General features: G+C 44.2%; 2 protein-coding genes across 2 annotated transcripts in view; both read left to right on the plus strand.

Moving 5' to 3' along the window:
- Window positions 1–15,527, plus strand: part of LOC106570232 (partitioning defective 6 homolog gamma) — a 42,893-nt gene extending 27,366 nt beyond the window's left edge. The window contains exon 3 of the mRNA XM_014142331.2: window positions 12,397–15,527. Within this exon, the coding sequence (XP_013997806.1) occupies window positions 12,397–13,460 (1,064 nt within the window). The 3' untranslated portion in view covers window positions 13,461–15,527. The remainder of the gene's footprint in view (window positions 1–12,396) is intronic.
- Window positions 15,528–15,723: 196 nt separating this feature from the next.
- LOC106570231 (biogenesis of lysosome-related organelles complex 1 subunit 4) lies at window positions 15,724–24,126 on the plus strand. The gene is made up of 5 exons (XM_014142330.2): window positions 15,724–16,101; window positions 16,257–16,328; window positions 17,166–17,267; window positions 17,420–17,554; window positions 23,192–24,126. Exons 1-5 carry the CDS (start codon window positions 15,808–15,810, stop codon window positions 23,285–23,287), a joined length of 699 nt encoding a protein of 232 aa, XP_013997805.1. The 5' UTR covers window positions 15,724–15,807; the 3' UTR covers window positions 23,288–24,126.
- Window positions 24,127–24,189: the final 63 nt, after the last annotated feature.

A 24,189-nucleotide genomic window follows, 5' to 3' on the forward strand; every position in this document is an offset into this window, starting at 1 on the left:
CACAGTTGTGCCTTCACCACAATGTCTCTGTGGGTGGACCATTTCAGTTTGTCTGTGATATGTACACCGAGGAACTTAACTTTCCACCTTCTCCACTGCTGTCCCGTCGATGGGGGTTGCTCCCTCTGCTGTTTCCTGAAGTCCACGATCATCTCCTTTTGTTTTGTTGAGGTTATTTTTCTGACACCACACTCCGAGCCCTCACCTCCCTGTAGGCTGTCTCGTCGTTGGTAATCAAGCCTGCAAACTTGATGATTGAGTTGGAGGTGTGCATGGCCACGCAGTCATGGGTGAACAGGGAGTACAGGAGGGGGCTGAGCACGCACCCTCGTGGGGCTCCGGGGTTGAGGATCAGCGAAGTGGAGATGTTGTTTCCTACCTTCACCACCTGGGGGCCGCCCGTCAGGAAGTCCAGGACCCAATTGCACAGGGCGGGGTTCAGACCCAGGGCCTCAAGCTTAATGAGCTTGGAGGGTACCATGATGTTGAATGCTGAGCTATAGTCAATGAACAGCATTCTTATGTTTTCATGTGATATTTGTGACTCTAACATTACAGCAAAATCTATGGGCTAAAAAAACTAGCAAAAAAAACGTTAGCTGACAAGGGCTAGTTGATCTGGACGTTTCTGCTTTCTAAGGTATGCAATGACTGACATGACATGTAGGGTTGCACAATATGGGGAATATTCAGAGGTGTAAACTTTCCATGGGAATTAATGGAAATATATGCAAATTAATACCATTTAAATGTAGATGTGTTTTGCATTGGATATATTTACCATATCATATGGAGACAGAAACATAAACCTTTTATCTTATCATAGGTAGACAATTGAAAATTATTAAATACTTCTAATAGAAAGACAAACAATTTAGTGACAAATTGAACTTTTAATTAAATTAGTTTACTATTTAATGGGATGATTTCACTGAACAACAAAAGAAAGGGAATATTGAATGATCCCCAATGATTCATCGTATCTCCCAAAAACGTTTTCAAGATGCATCTGTAAAATGATAGTCTAGAAACTAAAACTTTGGTTGTCTTCTTCTCAGGCTTCCATGTCTTCTCCCTGGACTTCCTCAATGTCCACCTCTTGAACATCAAACTCTGAGGCCTCATCTTCGCAGTCACTTTCCAACCTTGAGGATGGTTCGTTGTCAGGCTCAAAAAGCCTGAAATTTGCCCGGATGGCCATCAATTTTTCAACCCTTGTATTGGTCAGCCTGTTGCGCGTGTGTGTTCCCAAACAAGGACCAGTTGCGCTCTGAGGCGGCTGATGTTGGTGGGATTTGGAGGATGATGGAGGCAAAAGGGGAATGAGCCTCAGATCCACAAAGTCCCTTCCACCAGGTGGCTGATGAGATATGTTGGCACGACTGCCATATTGCATCTCCATCGCAAAGCCCTTGCTTGGAAGTGTACTTCGCCAGACTTCTAATAACCTTGCTCTTTTTCAGGCCAAGGTGACGAGACACGGTAGTGATGACACCATTGGCCTTGTTGATCTCTGCACCATACAGGAGGCTCTTTCCAGCGTACTTGGGGTCCAACATGTACGCTGCGGCGTGTATGAGCTTCAGGCAGAAGTCTTCACGCTTTTTGATGTATTTCAGAACTGCAGTTTCCTCTGCTTGGAGCAACAGTGAAGTGAGCAGGGCAGTATGGATTTCTTTTCTTACATCTGCAAGCAGAGTCTGAACATCGGACAGGATGACATTGTCTCCCTCAATCCGTGAAATGGCTACTGCCATAGGTTTCAGGCTGCTTACTACTCTCTCCCAAAATAAATCATCCAGGAGGATCCTCTTGATGGGCCTGTCCATATCGGCAGACTGTGGTGAACCAGTTGCATACACAGCTCGAGCAAGATATTCATCAGCATTTCTCTGACTACGTTCCTCCATTGAGTCAAAAAAACTTCTGATTCCAGGAGAACCATGAGCTGTTACTATCGATAAGGTGTCTGATTCATCATTTTCACCTTGAATAGAAGTAGAGGGACTTTTGTCAGAGGTTGCTTGTTGTGAGCGCTGAGGGAACTTTATGCACTTGGCCAGATGATTCTGCAGCTTTGTTGCATTCTTCACATATGATTTGGCACAGTATTTGCAAATGTACACAGCTTTTCCTTCTACATTAGCTGCATTGAAATGTCTCCACACATCAGATAGTGCCCGTGACATTTTCCTGTAAAGATTTAGGGGGATAAAATAGTTAACCTCTCTGGGCTAGGCGGGACGAATTCGTCCCACCTACGTAACAGCCACTTGAATCCTGTGGCGCGATTTTCAAAACCTTTGAAATGCTATTACTTCAATTTCTCAAACATATGACTATTTTACAGCTATTTAAAGACAAGACTCTCGTTACTCTAACCACACTGTCCGACTTCAAAAAGGCTTTACAACGAAAGCAAAACATTAGATTATGTCAGCAGAGTACCAAGCCAGAAATAATCAGACACCCATTTTTCAAGCTAGCATATAATGTCACAAAAACCCAGAAGACAGCTAAATGCAGCACTAACCTTTGATGATCTTCATCAGATGACAACCCTAGGACATTGTTATACAATACATGCATGTTTTGTTCAATCAAGTTCATATTTATATCAAAAACCAGCTTTTTACATTAGCATGTGACGTTCAGAACTAGCATACCCCCCGCAAACTTCCGGCGAATTCACTAACAATTTTCGAAATTACTCACGATAAACGTTCACAAAAAGCATAACAATTATTTTAAGAATTATAGATACAGAACTCCTCTATGCACTCGATATGTCTGATTTTAAAATAGCTTTTTGGTGAAAGCACATTTTGCAATATTCTAAGTACATAGCCCAGCCATCACGGGCTAGCTATTTAGACACCCGGCAAGTTTAGCACTCACCAATATCAGGTTTACTATTATAAAAGTTTGATTACCTTTTGTTGTCTTCGTCAGAATGCACTCCCAGGACTGCTACTTCAATAACAAATGTTGGTTTGGTCCAAAATAATCCATCGTTATATCCGAATAGTGACGTTTTGTTCGTGCATCCCAGACACTATCTGAAATGGTAAATCAGGGTTGCGTGCATGGCGCAATTCGTGACCAAAAAAATCTAAATATTCCATTACCGTACTTCGAAGCATGTCAACCGCTGTTTAAAATCCATTTTTATGCCATTTTTCTCGTTAAAAAAAGCGATAATATTCCGACCGGGAATGTCCATTTAGCTAAACAGAGGAAAGTAAACAAAGCTTTCGGTCGACGCGGGCACGAGCCTGAGTCTCACAGTACTGTAACCAGCCACTACCCAAACGCGCTACTTTTTTTCAGCCAGAGCCTGCAAAGCCACGATTCAGCTTTTTACCGCCTTCTGAGACCCTATGGCAGCCGTAGGAAGTGTCACGGGACAGCTAAGATCCTCACTCTTCAATAAACAGAGACAAGAAGAACGACACCTTGTCAGACAGGCCACTTCCTGCATGAAACCTTCTCAGTTTTTTTGCCTGCCAAATGAGTTCTGTTATACTCACAGACACCATTCAAACAGTTTTAGAAACTTTAGGGTGTTTTTTCTATCCATATGTAATAAGTATATGCATATTCTAGTTACTGGGTAGGAGTGGTAACCAGATTAAATCGGGTACGTTTTTTATCCGGCGGTGTAAATACTGCCCCCTAGCCCTAACGGGTTAAGCAGTTAGATTAAACAACTCCTTTTGTAAGATAAATGTTTTAAAATAAAACATGTATGGAAACAGGTGCAAGCTAAGCAAAAACTAACCAGCAGAAATTATTTAAACACACTTGGCTGTAGGCAACTATTTACTAGTTAACAAAAAATGATGTATATTATATAAAATATACTCACCCCAACCAGTATTGTCATCAAAACTTACCAGAAAGCATGTAATCCTTGGCTCAGACAGTGTAGTAGTGTGGGCTCAATAGCATCTCATTAGTGTGCAAGATCTTGATAATCAGCTGTACATGTGATGGAATAATGTACTGTGCAGGCAGAGGGTTGCCGTTCCATTGAATTGGGGATAGTTTAACCAAAATATGCCACAAGACCTAGAATTGCCTTATGTGTATCCCAAAAAAAAAGGTTTACTGTTAAAAGCTAACTTTTTTTTGTTGTTGCTGAATTTAAGCAAAATTCCTGGGCTTAACTTCCCATGGAAAATTTCCCAAAAAATTCCAGAAATTTACCAGAAAGTTCCCGACCCTTTGCAACCCTAATGACAAGAGGAACTGATGATGCACTACCCAATTTCGAAATTGCACCTTGTGCATTCTACTAATACAACTTTCAAGAGTAAGTTGAAAGCCGGACTAAACCACTGTATTAAGCTACTCCTCCTGTAAATGAATTCTAATGTATCCACTAAGGACACCTACTGTTCATTTTCTCTCCTAATGAACAGTGTACCAGATCCAGTCTTTCAACCTGGAGCTGGTTAAATGTTATTGAATAACTAAAGAGTCTTTCACCTCTAACTGTCCTCTGTCATTGTGCTATGTCTGTCGTCTCCTACTCTGTAGTGAAGTCTCTCTTCCTAAAGCTAAAATCTCTATTGTCGCAGGCGGTATCAGGCTAAAAACGGCAGCAGTCTCCTGCTGTTGTGGTTCAAATAACATCTGTCCCTAATCCACCATGTCTACCCTCACTCCTACTCTCTAGTGGACTACGATGGCAATGGGCTCGAAATAAGGCTTTTTTTTTCAGACTATTTGGGCCATGCTTATTGGATGCTATTAGAAATCACTTTTCTCCCATTTTGGAAAGTAGGGGGTTCGGTGGAGTGAGCCATTTGACATGAAGTGGCCTTCAGATAAATTCCCTCCCTGGAGAGGTTCAGACTCTGAGGGATGTCTATTAGGAGAGATGTATTCCTGTGTTTTCTCTCCGTGTCCCCCTCTTCTCTCTCTCCTTCCAGTCTCTCGCTCCCTATCCCTCTTTCCTATTTATCTTTCTCTCTCCATCCTCTTTCTCTTGTTTGTGAACAGACAGGTGGCCTGTGGCCCTGACTCCCAGCATACCGCTGTGATTTACGTCACCCTGCTCCGATACGCTGCCACAATCCCTAGATCTCACAATCCCCTCTGTTTCTATAATCTGCTGTGTCTGGCTGCAGCTGTAAATGTGAAGTGGACAAAACAGGAAAGCTCTGGCCTCTATTCACAGAGCGCCTCAGATCTAGGATCAGTTCCCTCCTCTTATTCATTATGATTTAAAAGGCAAACTGAGACCCTTTATGAATATGGGGCCCTGAACTCCCAATTTACTGCTGAAAGACTTTCCTTCTGTACTTTTGGGACATATGGATGTCGGTGTTCTCAGGGTGGCCATTTATCAGAGCGGTTAGAAGATGGCTGAATTACAAACAGTAGTAGTATATAGAGTACACGCAGTCTACTCATCTCTCTCTCGTGATGCATCTGAAGAAGAGGAGAAGGCTAATCCTCTGTCGTAGTGTTGCCGTTCCTGTTCTCCACCCTGATCTCTTCAGCAGCAGCCCTCTAACTGGTCCCAGATGTCTGGTGGTAACAGGCAGGGGGGAGGAGGGGGAGGGCTGTGCTGCTGAGTGTGCACTCTTAGGGAGCTAGAGCTCCTCCTCTCTTCCTTGCCCCGTCTGTCTTATGACAGTATTTGAATATAGTCAAATCTCCAGAGGCTTTCCTCTGTCTTCCCCTGCCTCTAGCTCTGCTCCCTGTTATAGAGGAGCAGTGGTTGTAAGGGCTCAGACTAATAGTTCCTGGGCACTTTTTTTGTGTGAGGATATGTATGTGTGTTTATTGGGGAGGGGGGGTGGAACTTAAAGGGTTTCTCCCTCCACCAGCCATTGACTATGTATGTTCTCAGGCCCCTAAAACATTCCTCCCTGACCCTGCTACCCTGGCAAGAATGTCAAATGTAAAAAATAAAAGAATAAACATTTTAAATGCTCCTTTTATTCTAGGTGATTTCCTTTTTCCATGTTAGTGTTAGAGGAATCAGGCATGTCCTCTGCTGCAACTCAGACCTTCCTGATGCGGTACGGACAGATGTGATCACACAGGTTTTAGAACCTCTAACTGGCCCTCTCCCTGCAGGTGATGCACAACATCTGGTGGTTGGTGTTGTGCTTTCTGGAGATGTGGATGGGGGATTTCTCCAGTAATCTCTGACCAGGGCCAGGCTAACCACAGCAGCCAGGGACATAATGGGAAAGGCAGCTGTGTGCCGTGCCCTCTATACCCTCTATACATGCTCTGTGGTGTTTCTGGTCTGTACTGGCAGTAAGTGCAGTTAGTCACTGTGTAGTCACTTTGTTCCTGTGGTGGTGTAAGAAAGACCCCTTGTATTGTCTCTCTGGCAGATCGATAGCCTAGCTGTGTTGCGTGAGCAGTCTTTGCAGTAGCCGGAGTACAGCCGGAGTAGTGCTTACCCATGCTGTTTTTAGAGGAGGCTCTTGATCTTTGGGGTCATGTGTTCCTCAGTGAGCTGGCTGTTCAGGCCTAGCAGGGGTCTGTAGCAAGGTCTCATCTAAATACTAGCATTTCTTCCAGGGGTCACACCCAGTTGCCAACCTTAACCCTAACCCAAGCCTGGCCTGGAGGAAGGATGTTCTCACCCTCTCTCCGTGAACTCTTACCTCCCACACCAGCCTGACAGAAACCTGATGTTCTGTTCTTGTGTGGCTGCTGCTGGCTGACCAACATGGTTCTGACGAGTCTCTGTTAAGTATTTAACTCAAACTGAAGGAACAATCAGGGTCTGGATCCCGTAGGCTACACATGGCAAACAGAGGAGATCCTAGAGGACTACAGTATACCTGGTAAACAGAGGAGATCCTAGAGGACTACAGTATACCTGGTAAACAGAGGAGATCCTAGAGGACTACAGTATACCTGGTAAACAGAGGAGATCCTAGAGGACTACAGTATACCTGGTAAACAGAGGAGATCCTAGAGGACTACAGTATACCTGGTAAACAGAGGAGATCCTAGAGGACTACAGTATACCTGGTAAACAGAGGAGATCCTAGAGGACTACAGTATACCTGGTAAACAGAGGAGATCCTAGAGGACTACAGTATACCTGGTAAACAGAGGAGATCCTAGAGGACTACAGTATACCTGGCAAACAGAGGCGATCCTAGAGGACTACAGTATACCTGGTAAACAGAGGAGATCCTAGAGGACTACAGTATACCTGGTAAACAGAGAGAGGTGCTGAGAGTCCCAAAAATCTCTGCATCATAGCTTTTGCATGACGTAGGTGTGACATGCCACATTTTGTCGTCAATCACAAATACCAACTAACCCCCAGCTCAGATCGTTAGTCTTACGTCAGACTAATTACTAAACAGATTACGCAACAGAACAAGTCCACATGTGATTTATGTTGCAGCAAAGGTGTTTCTTATTAACGTTCTGTAAAGCTAGTGTTTGGTATTTATTAACGTTCTGTAAAGATGGTGTTTGGTGTTCATTAACGTTCTGTAAAGATAGTGTTTGGTGTTCATTAACGTTCTGTAAAGATAGTGTTTGGTGTTTATTAACGTTCTGTAAAGATAGTGTTTGGTGTTTATTAACGTTCTGTAAAGATAGTGTTTGGTGTTTATTAACGTTTTGTAAAGATAGTGTTTGGTGTTTATTAACGTTCTGTAAAGCTAGTGTTTGGTATTAACGTTCTGTAAAGCCAGGCTAATGATTGGTTTGTCAGAGGTGTAGAATGTTCCCATTTTATAAACCAGTCTTTGTGTCGTCTGTACCAGTCTTTATTATCACATGTCAACAACAATACATCACACAATAAGCACTGTTCCTAGATTTGAACTGAAAAAAATTGTCTTAAAAATAGTGTCTCAAATGGAAACTGTTTTGTACTTTGTTTTTCATTGTGCCCTGTGCTGCCCAGTAGGCTACATTCACCTTGCTTGTGAATACATACATTCAGTACTAAACTTACTACAAGAGGTTTGAGATCAAAGCACATGGGGAGGCCTAATGACTGATCATAAAACTCTTTATATTCCTGCTTTTATTGGACTTAGTAAAAACCCAGTAGGACTTGAAAGGAGGCTATTTTTCACAGGTCCGGTTAACAAGAGGAGAGAAATGTAGGGAATAGGGTGCCATTTGGGATTCAGCCCACCCTATAGAGAGGATGGAGGTTTAGGACTAGCTGACAGACACTGAGTTAAGTTAAACCTGTCCAGAGATATCTCTATATCCATCAGGTGTCACATTCCTGACTGGTGAAACTCCACAGAGCCAGCCTGCAGTCTGACCAGATCGTGGGTGGAGGGCCTTCTCGGCCCTCTTACACACAGAGGAATGTAGGCACTTTACTTTTCACCTCTAAACCCTGACCTGTACTGGGATGGGAGAGCCAAGTCAGGTGACTGGCCAGCATCACATGGCTTCGTTGAGGCTGTTATTTTTTTGTACCTTAGCACTTCATTCACTGTGACTCCATCTGAAATGGCACCCTATTCCCTACATAGGCTCTGGTCAAAAGTAGTGAACTATGTGGATGCCAATTCAGATGCCTCCCAGTTCATTTTCAGACTAGTTTTCATGAGGAAGATGTTCAAGTTTATTGGGTTCGTGTCAGTGTTTTCAGTTTCATGCCCAGCTATTCAGCTGTATTCTCTTGACTCAGCATTAGTACCATTAGTAAATGTTTTGTGGTGCGTCGGTCAACATCGAGCTGAAGTTTATTGACTCTAGAAGCATTGACTTTTTCTAAATTCCTTTTACCCTGACGCTCTAGAAGCCACATCATCATGCTCTGATCATTCGATTTCATCCAACAGGGCTGCAGCGATCACATTACTGGGCTAATTCTCCTTCCATCTTACCCTCCAAGTATTTGGGTTTGAATGAATTGTCTTTCCATTCTAGTCAGCAGTCTGTTCATCCGTCCTGGAACTTGGTGAGACGCCACCCTTTTCCTTCTCTCTCTCTATCTCTCTCTCTCTCACTCACTCACTCACTCACTCACTCACTCACCACTCACTCACAGAATGTTCATAAACTCTTTCTTGACCCTCAATGTTCTGTTAGTTCGGAAAGGACATTGGGAGTCAGTTAGTTCTGATGTCTGGTAACGACCGGCGAACCTTTGATCAATGAGTTCACGTTTGCTTTCCCATCATGCATCAGTGCAGCGGGATTATTCTTGTCAGGAGTTGTTACGGCAGCCTGCGTGACTGGGCACGTTGGGCAGATGAAACAGACTGAGACCACAAGCCCAGCATCCTCTGCCTGTCTCTCTCTATGCCAGTCAGACAGTACTGGGCCTAGTCAAGGGGAAAGAATCCTGTTTTGATCCACTCTTGGCACAACAGGCAGTCGCTGGTCTGGTCAGGTGTTGTCTGGTCCAAACTGGCCTCTACCACGGCATGCAGTCCTGGGATGGAAACTCCAGCCGGCTGGTTGTGGGGCGGGCCAGCCAGCCAGGAGGCAAGCTGACAGAATAACGTCCTCAGATAAATCCTGGTTCTAGTGCCAGGACTCAGATCCCATTAGATCTGCTGCCAACTTCTCTTGTTATTGGGAATAGGTCTCTCTTTTTAGGAATATTGGATCCTGGGGCGGTCTGGGTCAAGGGGTTTCCTTACCGGGGGAATGTAGTTCCATCAGAGCGTGTCGCATGAGGTATGCCTGGGACACAGGCCTGCCCAGGGGCGAGGTGTGCCAATGATTTTGGGATGGAAGGGACATGTTGGTAGACCAGTCCACCTTGGTAATGAGATGGCTCAGTGCAGCCTCAATGTGTTTCCCATCAGCAGACTTGCACTTGTGGCATACATTCCTCCCCATAATAAAATCCTGTCTGGCTTCAATCTAAATGATCACGCTCCCTGCTACCTCGACCCACAACTAACAATAACTTCTGCACCATACTTTGATATTCAGAAGCTTTGGGAAGCATTCATAAATACAACAGTTGAAAGCAGCAGTGAAACAGGAACAGGTGTCTACAGGTATTTTTCAGCCTCTCTGACTGGTTGTGCAGGGCTGGGGCTGGCAGGGTGGGTTCTATGTGAAAATCAACAGTAGAGCTGGCCAGACGGAGTTCTGTGGCTTGTGGTTCCGTACCTTCGATAGCTGTGGCCATCTGTATCTGTAGCAAGGAGTGCAGCAGTTTGCTTTCAGAACAGCATTATTAAAACGGCGTGTTGTGTCCTGTCATTAGATTCCTTCATTAGTGGGGAAAGTCATTTAGTCAACAGAGTCTGCCTGGGAGTTATGGTTCAGTACAGTAGTGCATAAAACACTCCCACCGCGGTGCTGCTACACATTCCCACTGAAACTATTAGCACAGAGAGAATTGGCCAAAACAAATACTTTAGCATAGGAAGTGGCAGAGGGAACACATCCATACCATGTGACTATATGGTTATCCCACATCCATATGCTATATTGTTACACACACACACCGAGTTCCCAGGCAGGTGTCCACCCCAGTAGGGACTATGACTCGTGGCCCATTGTGCCATGGAAGTGTGTGTCTGTCCCAGTAGGGCTTCCTGTTCCTGCAGCACGGTGCTTCACACTGTACAGACAAACTTCATCCCTGGCTGTGGCTCAACACACAACAGACATGTCCTGAAAGGAAGGTCACAGGATGAGTTTATTATGCCTGAGCAGTCCTCTCACTATCATACTGTATCTATCTCCATCTCTCTCTGTCTCTTCCTGTCTTTGTGAATGCATGGTCTGAGAAAAGTGGTGACCTATTTCGGCTTGGGCGGTATCCAGATTTTCATAGTCATACCGTTCTTCTGCCATACTGGGATTTCTGGTATTACCGTCTTAACCCACAAGGGGCGCTAAAAACGCAACAGCAAAAAACGTTGGCCGTACATTACCAGAATGCTAACAAAATGTAGTACAAGTAATAGCGAAATCACATTATTAGCTATATGCTAACGAGCGAAAAGGAACAAACTAAATGAAAATCCAGCTCGTTAAGTTATTGAAGCATAGCTAATAGCTACCAAATGTAATTTTCGGTGGGTGTGGACATTTTTAAAAGCGAAAGCAAACGAGAGATTGTGCAAATGAACAAAGTTGTGATGCATGCTTTTTTGAAGGAAGGAGCAGAGGGGAGAACGGAGGAGGGGAAAAAACACTAGTAGGAAGCACAAGGAAAATATGGCAGCTGTTCAGAACTCATCCAGAGCTCTTTGACTGCTCCAACATGTCAGAAGGTCATTTTATAAGATGTCTCATACCAAACATTAGGTAGTGAATTGCATACACGTGTAAATTCATCACCTCGTGCGCCGCACAACAGCTCCCACTTTCTCCCATTGTGCTATTTACAAACAAACACGTGACTGGCGCAACTGTTCTTGGGAACTACTGTAAGCTTCCTAATGTAAAATAATGTGATGGGTGAAAGGATTTCTGAATGTATTGCACAAGTTGACTGCAGGTATTAACTTAAAAAGCAGCTATGAATATTGACATTTATTGAAAAACTTTAAATAGTTTCAACGTTATTGAAAAACCAAATACCCCGGTATACGGAATACAGCCTTGACATATTGGGTTGGTTTAAATACATTTTTATTTTTTGAAATATTTTTTTATTGTTTTGCATTATCACACTTGCTTGCAGACTGTGTTGTGTACAACTGAAGCTCAGAATGATTGGTATTCCAACTGTAATCCCATCTTGGTGTTTGGTTTGATTACAATTGTTCCTCCTATGGCTCTGTGTTCCACCCCACTGACTGCAGAGCTACACCAGACCAGCACAGCACCAATCAGGCTTTCTCTATGGCCCAGAGTGCAACAGGTTCAGCTACAAGTTCAGCCCAGTTAAATCTTTGTTCTGGAGTGGAGGGAAAGGATTTCACCCTAAACAAACTGAAGGGTTTTAATGAGAAACTTCCCATTGTCTTCAACTCCTTGTGTGGGTGTTTCTTTAGAGTGGGACTGGTAAACTTGTTTTACCCAGGGGTAGAGTTAGAGGAGGTTGAAGTAAGGCCTGTTTATGTGTATGGTAATGAGAGCTGCATAAATGTCTTGCTGCAAATAAAACCTTATGTATGATGTGTTCTTTCAAAGGCAACATCTGCTCACCATTTGAGGCTCATATGCTTCCAGTTAAATGTAGTGTTCCTGAGAGCTAAGCAGTTCTGTTCTGTGTTTCAGACAAGGTTCTGAGCAGTTTTCTCCTGTCTTCCAGAGGAGGTCTTAATGGGTTCTATATTTTCTGTGTTTTAGAGGAGATTCTAAGCAGTTCTGTTTCTCCTGTTCTGTGTTTCAGTTCTTAGCAGTTCTGTATTTCAGTTCTAATCAGTTATATTCTGTGTTTCAGTTCTTAGCAGTTCTGTTCTGGGTTTCAGAAAAGGTTCTAACCAGTTCTATTTCTCATGTTATGTGTTTCAGAGGAGGTCGACTACAGCAGCTACGGGACCCACTCTCTGACCCGGAAGAAGAAGGCTGTGGTGGCGCTGAGGAACGACGTCAACAGGAAGCGACCTCACATCCGCATCGGAATGCCGCAGGACTTCCGGCCAGTCTCCTCCATCATCGATGTGGACATCTTGCCGGAGTCCCACCGCCGCGTTCGTCTCTACCGTCACGGCTCCGACAAACCCCTGGGGTTCTACATCCGGGATGGGACCAGCGTACGGGTGACACCCCATGGCCTGGAGAAGGTTCCTGGGATCTTCATCTCCCGCATGGTGCCTGGCGGCCTGGCTGAGAGCACAGGCCTGCTGGCTGTTAACGACGAGGTCCTGGAGGTCAACGGCATCGAGGTTACTGGGAAGACACTGGACCAGGTGACTGACATGATGATTGCCAACAGCCACAACCTGATTGTCACAGTGAAGCCAGTGAACCAGCGGAACAACGTGGTGCGAGCCAGCCGGATCTCCGGCAGCTCCGGTCAGTCGTCAGACAGCAGCGGTTCCACCGGCTACCCCAGCCTGTCCACCACAGCCATGGTGACCGGTGCCCACGGCTATGCCGACGAGCTGGAGAGCGACGAGGAGTCAGACATCGTCATCGAGAGCAGCCTCAAGCGGCCGTCGCGGCGCTCCAACACATCAGTGGTGTCTGTGGCATCAACGTCACGCTCCCACACCCAAGCCTCTCCCCCAGCACCCGTGGAACACCCCAGCCCCCCTACCCGACCTCTCTCTGTGGTTTCCACCGCCTCCTTCCACTCCCAACCCTCCTTCCACTCCCAGCCCAGCCTCAACGGCCTCTCCCACCACGGCAGCCTCAGCTATATGCTGCACAGGGACCTGAACCTCCAGCACCCACAGTACCAGCCCCACACCCTCCAGCACCACCATTCCCAGCACCACAGCAGCAACCCAGCCCTCCGGGAGAGCAACGGCAGCCTCCATAAAATCCTCAGCACCATGAGGACGGACCCTCGACACAGCCTGGCCCTGCCCCGGGGAGGGGTGGAAGAGGATGGCACTGTCATCACCCTATAATACACACGCCTACACTTTTATAACACACACACACACACACTTGGATGTGAGCTGGAGCATCCCATGCCCGGTATATCCACCATGAGAATGAACATTGTTCCTCAAACCTCCTACTAATTTCTTTACATTTTTTCTAAGACAAATAATCCAGGAAACAAGAAGTTTATTCTGTATTGTTTGTTTGAAAGTTTTCTATGTCTTCTAAATGTCTTGATGGGATTCACCTGCTATCCTTTAGTGACCACTTTTAATCTGAATTGCCATCTTCTTTTTGGGACCAACCCTGAGCTTTTGTTTTTAAGAACAATTATGTGTCTGTAAAATGCTGCCTGTCTGTACTGATTCTCGATCTCTGTATTTTAACTGGAAGATTCTCATCAATCATCTGTATCTATTCCAATAAATTATTCTAAGCTTTAATGAGAAGTATTGGATTATCACATGTACTAAAACTCTTACTTCCCTTACCAGCAGTCATTTATACCTGGTACGTTTTGAACCGCTATCAAGGAATACTTCCTACACTGAATATGGGCCTAGTCTATATCCTGTTTCCTCTTCTCCACCAGTTCTGTTTGTGAAGCTCCTAAAATGGACTCCAGGAATGCAACATGCTCTTTGGAAAAAAAATACTCTTATCTTTACTGTTTACTCAAGACACCTCTGCTCAGCTGTGAACCCTGTTAGTTACAGCAGGCAGGGGGATGTGAACCCTGTTACACCAGGCAGGGGGATGTGAACCCTGTTACACCAGGCAGGGGGATGTGAACCCTGTTACACCAGGCAGGGGGATGTGAACCCTGTTACACCAGGCAGGGGGATGTGAACCCTGTTACACCAGGGAGGGGGATGTGAACCCTGTTACACCAGGCAGGAATGCTGGAGTGTGAAGGTGATAACACCTGAATTTGCGTCTGCTTAACCTCACTCATTCACTTTCCTACACTATTGGGCACACGCATTGAGATCCATGTTCGGATCCAGTTATACTTTCATTTACAAGCACAATCCATCCATCCATCCATCCATGATATGGTAGACTTTGAAGTATATGGATTATGTGGGACACTAAGCCATCCATCTGTGGTTAGATTTTTGTATGGGATTCTTCTCACCATTATTCACATTGTAGTTCAAAGCTTTTAAGCTGTCAAGGTTTGCACTTTTTTTTTTGTTAAACAGTCTTGTTTCAACTCTTTAAATCGCCATGTTAGTACTCCCAGGATTAATATAGGATTATCACCCCATTTTGGTTCACAAACATGTACTTTTTTTTGTTGCTCTTTCCTTTTCCTCTCACCAAAGGCTGCTCCGGTTACCTTGACAATGTGGTCTTCTGACCATATTGAGGTTATTCCCTGCATTTCTTCACTATGGACAGTCAGTTTAACCCTGTTGAGTAGTGCTATAATGTATTGGTCACTGCCCCCTCCTGGTAGTACCATCGACTCAGTGTGGGCCCACATATTCACACCTAAGAAATATTACAGGTTTTATATTTATTACAGAAACGTCTAGATTTTTTCTGGAATAATGTCTATTTTTTACTATCTTTTTAATGTACATAAGGATTTTATAATAGATTTTTACAAGAAAGACGATGACCTATGAACAAGTGATTCCATTAGGTATAATGGTACGAGGATAATTATGATTGGGAATATTTCTGCATGTCATGTAAACTGGACTGTTTTTATTCTATGTTATGATGATGTACAGATATTTCAATACATTCTCCACACATACATTGGAGAAAAGGTTTGTAAAACACTTGGTGCCTTTTTTAATTCATTTTAGCCCAGATATGTACTGAGCACTCAAATGTAAACAATAGTTGAATGGATATTAGGGCTTGATCTGTAATTGCTCAATCATTATTTAGTAGACCTAGTTGCTCTTTCAACGTAGCAAACTGTAAGTATCACTTCAACTAATTCCCACAATTGAAATTCAAACCCTTTATGCAATTAATTTGAATTGTATTGTGAATATTGTGCTCATTTTATTTTCTTACTGTTTTGTCATTTTTTGGGGAGAGAATTTTTGGAAATAAAGGTTTCAAATGCACTTGCTTTCCTGTTTTTCTTATTGTAGAACATTGTTGCAGGTGACTGATATAGAAAGAAAATGAACGTTTCCTGTGTGATAACTCAAAATCTCCATTAGAAACAATTATCAGACTGATAATTCAATTTGAGGGAGAAACGGCCCTGATTTTAAAATTGCGCCTTTTCGCTTAGTTCTACTTGACCCTTGTAAGCCGCCATCCACAGTTTCAACTACGTGATTTAATCATCTGACAATCATAACATTGTAGCAGAAGGTGACATCAGGAAACTGGGCAGAGATGGAGCCTAGGATGGAAAATAGGGTAGGTTTTCTCTCCCCGCTGGAGGAGTCCAGTGCCGAGGTGAGTCGGGACAGTGGCTTCGTGTCGCAGAGTGCGAGCAGTTTATCCATGTTGAGCGAGGCCCTAAGCAGTGGCACCGTGTCGCATAGCCCCAGCTTCGGCGCAGCAGTCTCGCAGAGTCCGAGCTTCAACTCCGCAGAGCCCGACCCAGACCACAACCAGGAGGATGAGATCCTGAGACACACTGCTCTCAGTTACTCCTCCTACATCAGAGCTACTGCTGGAGATGAGGTTAGAATTGATCAACCTTTCCGATAGAGGTAAAATACAGCATCCTATCTATGCTGAGTTGCAATATAGCAACATGCTAGCTATAACTGGATACGCGTGAACCAAGTTAAAGGTCACTTGACTGTGGTTATAACCATGTCCTTTCCATACCCCAGATCCTGTGTTTGGAGAAAAGTCTGGAGGAAATGCTGACTAGGGTGGATGAATTTGTAGGAATGCTTGATATGGTACGTGTTAAGAGATGTGCAGTATTTCTGTTAAATGTATGTGAAGTATGCATTTCAATTACTTCTGTGCAATTTGTAATTTGTATTACACTGAGTTGAACTACATGCCAATAGATTTTTTTAAGAAGATACTTTCGAGAGCTGTAATTTGTATTTTCACAATACAATAATACTTTTCTAGGTATACCATTTTATTTCTATAGTGGTTCACAATTGTGTAGCCCCTTCTCACCCTGCATTGGTGTGTGATGGCACTATGGTGTGATAAGAGCATCTGCTAAATTAACGAAATATAATTGTAGAGTTAACAATGTACAATTGCAAAGCATGCTGATTATTATTCTAATGAGCCAATAGTATCCAGTGTGCTTTGCAGTTAATTTTGGTATTTTCATATATACATTTGTCATTTAGCAGACACTCTTATCCAGAGTGACTTAGTCAGTGCATTCAACTACGGGAGATAAATAACAACATATCACAGTTCTAGCAAGTAAAAAGTTACAAGCATTTCCCTACACTCGCAATAACATTTAACCGTGTGTATGTGACCAATTAAAATTGATTTAATGTTTCTGTAACCGTTACTGGGAATGTTGTTGCTGTTCAGGCCAGCTACTTGCAAATGTATTTCTGTATTTTAAAATACAAAATACATGTATTTGAATGAAATACATTTCAAATTACAAGTATGTTGTAGTTTATTTTTGACACATTGATCTTTATGGTATTTTGTAATAGAATTTTGTAATTTTTGCCTAACCCTGTATGTGCTGTTCATGTCATCATCTGTGAAAGTGGGTGAGACATTTATAACTTTTCTTCCTCTGGTTATAGATCCGCAATGACACATCACAGATTGTCAACGAGAACTTACCTCAAATACATAGAAAATCAGAAGAGATGAGACAAATATACAGAAAGATTGACAAGTTGGATGTAAGTGTGATTTAATTCATGTAATTGATAATGACCAGGATGTTGTCATTGACATGACATGATCTGTGTACCAAATGGCACCCTATGTACTATATTTGGGACACTGATATGGTAGTACTGTATCTGACCCTGTTCCCTGGTGTTGTGTCTAGGCATTTGTAAAGATTGTAGGTGCCAACGTGAATGTCATGGAGGACCAGGTCACTCAGGCAGAGAGGGAACAAGGAACCCTGCCGGGCGCCTTCAGAAAGATGTTCCGCACCATGAATGTCCCAGGCTTTCTAAATGTGAGGATTTAATCAACCAACCAATCAATCAGCATTTCAGTCAAAAATTAAGGCATTTTCTATTTGAAGTGTGAAATCTGTATTCCTATACTTAATCATCGTCTCCCCTGAACACAGGAGGCTGCTGAGGGGAGGGCGGCTCATAATAATGGCTGAAACTGAGTGAAGGGAATGGCATCAATCACATGGAAACCATGTATTTGATACCATTCCACTATTCCGTTCCAGCCATTACCACGAACCAGTCCTCCCAAATTAAGGTGCTACCAACCTCCTTTGCCCCTGAACCAGTATCTGTGCGTTAGAGTCCTCTCTAAAGTCCAGAAAGCTCAGATTCAAACTCCCATTTACCAGCTCTGCAAGTGTTATGTCAAAATACATTTGTTGATCACCAAATATGGAGTTTCGCTGAACAACTACTATCTTAATTTGATCCCGTTACGACTGGTATGTACATCCAAAAAAAGTCTAAATAAAAATGTACAAGCAACTGAAAAAATGCCTATTCGGCACATCCAACCACTCATTACTGCCACACACAGGTCGTAAATATACAACAGCTCAACCGGCCGTAACGGGAGTAAATTAAGATATTCATCAACAAGCAGGACGCACAGGATGTACTTCAGACACCCGACAAGGCCAAAATCCCCGTCATTGGCAAGAGAAGGAGACGCAGCTACAGAGGACACAGAGCGGGGTGCCTCGTAAGGATCCGCCGACTGCCTTTACCGTCAGTATTACTTGCCAATGTACAATCATTGGACAATAAATTAGACGAGGTACGATCACGAATATCCTACCAACCGGACATCAAAAACTCATGTTTCACCGAATCGTGGCTGAATGACGACATGGATATTCAGCTTGCGGGATATACGCTGCACCGGCTATATAGAACAGCACATTCCGGTAAGACGAGGGGGGTGGTCTGCATATTTGTAAACAACAGCTGGTGCACGAAATCTAAGGAAGTCCCTAGATTTTGCTCGCCTGAAGAAGAGTATCTCATGATAAGCTGCAGACCACACTACTTGCCTAGAGAGTTTTCATCTATATTTTTCGTGGCTGTTTATTTACCACCACAGACAGATGCTGGCACTAAGACCGCACTCAGTCAGCTGTATAAGGAAATAAGCAAACAGGAAACCACTCACCCAGAGGCGGCGCGCCTAGTGGCCGGGGACTTTAATGCAGGGAAACTTAAATCAGCTTTACCTCATTTCAGCATGTTAAATGCGCAACCAGAGGGAACAAATTCTAGATCACCTGTACTCCACACACAGAGATGCATACAAAGCTCACCCTCCATTTGGCAAATCTAACCACAATTCTATCCTCCTGATTCCTGCTTACAAGCACAAAATAAAGCAGGAAGCACCAGTGAATCGGTCTATAAAAAAGTGGTCAGATGAAGCATATGCTAAACTACAGGACTGTTTTGCTAGCACAGACTGGAATATGTTCCGGGATTCTGCAGATGGCATTGAGGAGTACACCACATCAGTCACTGGCTTTATCAATAAGTGCACCAAGGACGTCGTCCCCACAGTGACCATACATACATACCCCAACCAGAAGCCATGGATTACAGGCAACATTCGCATCGAGCTAAAGGGTAGAACCTCCGCTTTCAAGGTGCGGGACTCTAACCCGGAAGCTTATAAGAAATCCTGCTATCCCCTCCGACGAACCATCAAACAGGCAAAGCGCCAATACAGGACTAAGATTGAATTGTACTACACTGGCTCCGACACTTGTCTTGTGTGGCAGGGCCTGCAAACTATTCCAGACTACAAAGGGAAGTACAGCCGCGAGCTGCCCAGTGACATGAGCTTACCAGACGAACTAAATCACTTCTATGCTCGCTTCGAGGCAAGCAACACTGAGGCATGCATGAGAGCATTAGCTGTTTCGGATGACTGTGTGATCACGCTCTCCGTAGCCGACGTGAGTAAGACCTTTACACAGGTCAACATTCACAAGGCTGTGGGGCCAGACGGATTACCAGGACGTGCGCTCCGGGCATGTGCTGACCAACTGGCAGGTGTCTTCGTTGACATTTTCAACATGTCCCTGATTGAGTCTGTAATACCAACATGTTTCAGCAGACCACCATAGTCCCTGTGCCCAAGAACACTAAGGTAATCTGCCTTCACGTCCGTAGTCATGAAGTGCTTTGAAAGGCTGGTAATGGCTCACATTAACACCATTATCCCAGAAACCCTAGACCCACTCCAATTTGCATACCACACAAACAGATCCACAGATGATGCAATCTCTATTGCACTTCACACTGCCCTTTCCCACCTGGACAAAAAAAACACCTACGTGAGAATGCTATTAATTGACTACAGCTCAGCGTTCAACACCATAGTGCCCTCAAATCTCATCACTAAGCTAAGGATCCTGGGACTAAACACCTCCCTCTGCAACTGGATCCTGGACTTCCTGATGGGCTGCCCCCAGGTGGTAAAGGTAGGTAACAACACATCCGCCACGCTGATTCTCAACACGGGGGCCTGAGGGTGGGTGCTCAGTCCCCTCCTGTACTCCCTGTTCACCCACGACTGCGTGGCCTGGCACGACTCCAACACTGTCATTAAGTTGGCACAACAGATGACATAACAGTGGTAGGCCTGATCACCGACAACGACGAGACAGCCTATATGGAGGAGGTCAGAGACCAGGCCGTGTGGTGCCAGAATAACAACCTATCCCTCAACGCGATCAAGACAAAGGAGATGATTGTGGACTACAGGAAAAGGAGGACCGAGCACGCCCCCATTCTCATCGACGAGGCTGTAGTGGAGAAGGTTGAGAGCTTCAAGTTCCTTGGTGTCCACATCACCAAGAAACTAACATGGTCCAAACACACCAAGACAGTCGTGAAGAGGGCACGAGAATGCCTATTCCCCCTCAGGAAACTAAAAAAGATTTGGCAAGGGTCCTCAGATCCTCAAAAGGTTCTACAGCTGCACCATCGAGAGCATCCTGACTGGTTACATCACTGCCTGGTATGGCAACTGCTCGGCCTCCGACCGCAAGGCACTACAGAGGGAAGTGTGTACGGCCCGGTACATCACTGGGGCTAAGCTGCCTGCCATCCAGGACCTCTACACCAGGCGGTGTCAGAGGAAGGCCCTAAATATTGTCAAAGACCCCAGCCACCCCCGTCATAGACTGTTCTCTCTGCTACCGCATGGCAAGTGGCACCGGAGCACCAAGTCTAGAACAAAAAGGCTTCTCAACAGCTTTTACCCCCAAGCCATAAGACTCCTGAACAGGTAATGAAATGGCTACCCGGACTATTTGCATTGTCCCCCCCAACCCCTTTTTTACGCTGCTGCTACTTTGTTTATCATCTATGCTTAGTCACTTTAACTATACATTCATGTACATGAACTCAGCAAAAAAAGAAATGTCCTCTCACTGTCAACTGCGTTTATTTTCAGCAAACTTAACGTGTAAATATTTGTATGAACATAACAAGTTTCAACAACTGAGACATAAACTGAATAAGTTCCACAGACATGTGACTAACATAAATTGAATAATGTGTCCCTGAACAAAGGGGGGTCAAAATCAAAAGTAACAGTCAGTATCTGGTGTGGCCACCAGCTGCATTAAGTACTGCAGTGCATCTCCTTCTCATGGACTCCACCAGATTTGCCAATTCTTGCTGTGAGATGTTACCCCACTCTTCCACCAAGGCTCCTGCAAGTTCCCGGACATTTCTTGGGGAAATGGACCCTCACCCTCCGATCCAACAGGTCCCAGACGTGCTCAATGGGACTGAGATCCGGGCTCTTCGCTGGCCATGGCAGAACACTGACATTCCTGTCTTGCAGGAAATCACACACAGAATGAGCAGTATGGCTGGTGGCATTGTCATGCTGGAGAGTCCTGTCAGGATGTGCCTGCAGGAAGGGTACCACATGAGAGAGGACGATGTCTCCCCTGTAACGCACAGCGTTGAGATTGCCTGCAATGGCAACAAGCTCAGTCCGATGATGCTGTGACACACCGCCCCAGACCATAACGGACCCTCCACCTCCAAATCGATCCCGCTCCAGAGTACAGGCCTCGGTGTAACGCTCATTCCTTTTACGATAAACGCGAATCCGACCATCACCCCTGGTGAGACAAAACCGCGACTCGTCAGTTAGGAGCACTTTTTTTCAGTCATGTCTGGTCCAGCGTCTGTGGTTTTGTGCCCATAGGCGAAGTTGTTGCCGGTGATGTCTGGTGAGGACCTGCCTTACAACAGGCCTACAAGCCCTCAGTCCAGCCTCTCTCAGCCTATTGCGGACAGTCTGAGCACTGATGGAGGGATTGTGCATTCCTAATGTAACTCTGGCAGTTGTTGTTGTTGCCATCCTGTACCTGTCCCGCTGGTGTGATGTTCGGATGTACTGATCCTGTGCAGGTGTTGTTACATGTGGTCTACCACTGTGAGGGCGATCAGCTGTCCGTCCTGTCTCCCTGTAGAGCTGTCTTGGGTGTCTCACAGTACAAACATTGCAATTTATTGCCCTGGCCACAACTGCAGTCCTCGTGCCTCTTTGCAGCATGCCTAAGTCATGTTCACGTAGATGAGCAGGGACCCTGGGCATCTTTCTTTTGGTCTTTTTCAGAGTCAGTAGAAAGGCCTCTTTAGTGTCCTAAGTTTTCATAACTGTGACCTTAATTGCTTACCGTCTGTAAGCTGTTAGTGTCTTAATGATCGTTCCACAGGTGGGAAGCATGGGAAACAATGTTTAAACCTTTTACAATGAAGATCTATGAAGTTATTTGGATTTTTACGAATTATCTTTGAAAGACAGGGTCCTGAAAAAGTGACGTTTCTTTTTTTGCTGAGTTTATTACCTCAATTAGCCCGACTAACCGGTCCCCCCGCACATTGGCTACCCGGACTATCTACATTGTGTCCCGCCACCCCCTCTTTTACACTGCTGCTACTCTGTTTATCATATATGCATAGCCACTTTAACTATACCTACATGAACGTGTTGCCTCTATTAGCCCGACTAACCGGTGCCTGTATATAGCCTCGCTATTGTATATAGCCTCGCTACTGTTTCAGCCTCGCTACTGTTACAGCCTCGCTACTGTTATTTTGTCTTTTTACGGTTGTTTTTATTTCTTTACTTATCTATTGTTCACTTAATACCAATTTTTTTACTTAAAATTTGGACTGTTGGTTAGGGCCTGTAAGTAAGCATTTCACTGTTAGGTCTACACCTGTTCTTTCCGCGCACGTGACAAACTTTTGAAGGTGCCGAAGAGGCATTTTGTTTGATTGCCTGTCTTTTTTTTTTAAATACCGGCAGTAACTGGAGTACATGAAGTTGGTTGCTCAGCTAAACTCCATATATGGTGATCAACGAATGTATTTTGACATTATAATGCTTGCAGAGCTGGTGAATGTGAGTTTGAACCGGAGCTTTCTGGGCATTGGAGAGGTCCCTAACACACAGATACTGGTTCATATCTCACTATGATCATCTGCTATTCATCATTTATTTTTATTGCTTTAGTAATGTTTTTTTTATTTTGTATTTAATGGTAGGTCTCATGGCCTATACATTGCTCTCAGTGGATATAAATTATGAACCATATTATTTATCTTTGCAGAAACCAGCCAGCCCCAGAAGGCATCAGCAGCATGATCAGGAGCTTCCCCCAGTGTTCAAAACAGATGATTATTTCACCAAACACCCAGGACACTGAAAGTTTGTCTGAAATGACACCCTATTCCTTTATAGTATTGACCAGGTCCCATAGGGCTCTTGTCAACAATAGTGCACTATATAGGGTGCCATTTAGAAGGTAACTTGAAACAGGCCTGCAACTCCCACACATCACACATGCAATGGTCAGCCTAACTCCTTCTCTAGGCCAGGGGACTTCAGTCTTCATGGCTGTCTGAACTGGACCAGAGCCATAGATTGAGATGGATATGGCTCTGGACCTGACTATCGGGACAATAATTCTAATGTGCTCTGGACTGGAGGATCTGAGGTGCAACAACTTCAACTAGCAATATAGTGTTGGCTCTCTCTCTTTCTCTCTCACAAGTGGCTGTGAAGACGCTGAAGAAATCAGACTCTTATTTATGCGGACACCTGAAATAGGAAAATTATGTTATTGATCTAAAGATTTATTTTTTAAGACAGTTTTTCCAAGTTCCTCCAAGTGTTTCCCCATTTCTGATTGTGTGGTCACATATTGAATTGCTGTCAGGAAAATTATATTAATCATCACACTTGTACTCTCACCAACAGTATGATTTGAAGTATATGATGTTCAAGCTTGACTAAACCTTAACATGATATGGTAGTTTTAGTGACATTCTGTCTGTAGACATCTTTTAAAATGCTATTGTTTCCTGATTGTATGGCCTAATGCTGGAGTGGAATTGGCTATTTGTAATTCTCCACACACTGCACCAAGCAACATTTATTTGTTTAACATACTCTTTTGTGATAATTGTATATTATTTTTTTACTTTTGTCACTAATGATCATCATAGCAAATAATTACAAATAAAGTGGTTTCTTTGTTCTTGATTGACTTTCAGTAAACCCTCATCTGGAAAGATGTTATTGAGTGTCACTACAGATATCAAAATA

Source organism: Salmo salar, chromosome ssa14, assembly GCF_905237065.1.
Source record: "Salmo salar chromosome ssa14, Ssal_v3.1, whole genome shotgun sequence".
Taxonomy (NCBI): Eukaryota; Metazoa; Chordata; class Actinopteri; order Salmoniformes; family Salmonidae; genus Salmo; species Salmo salar.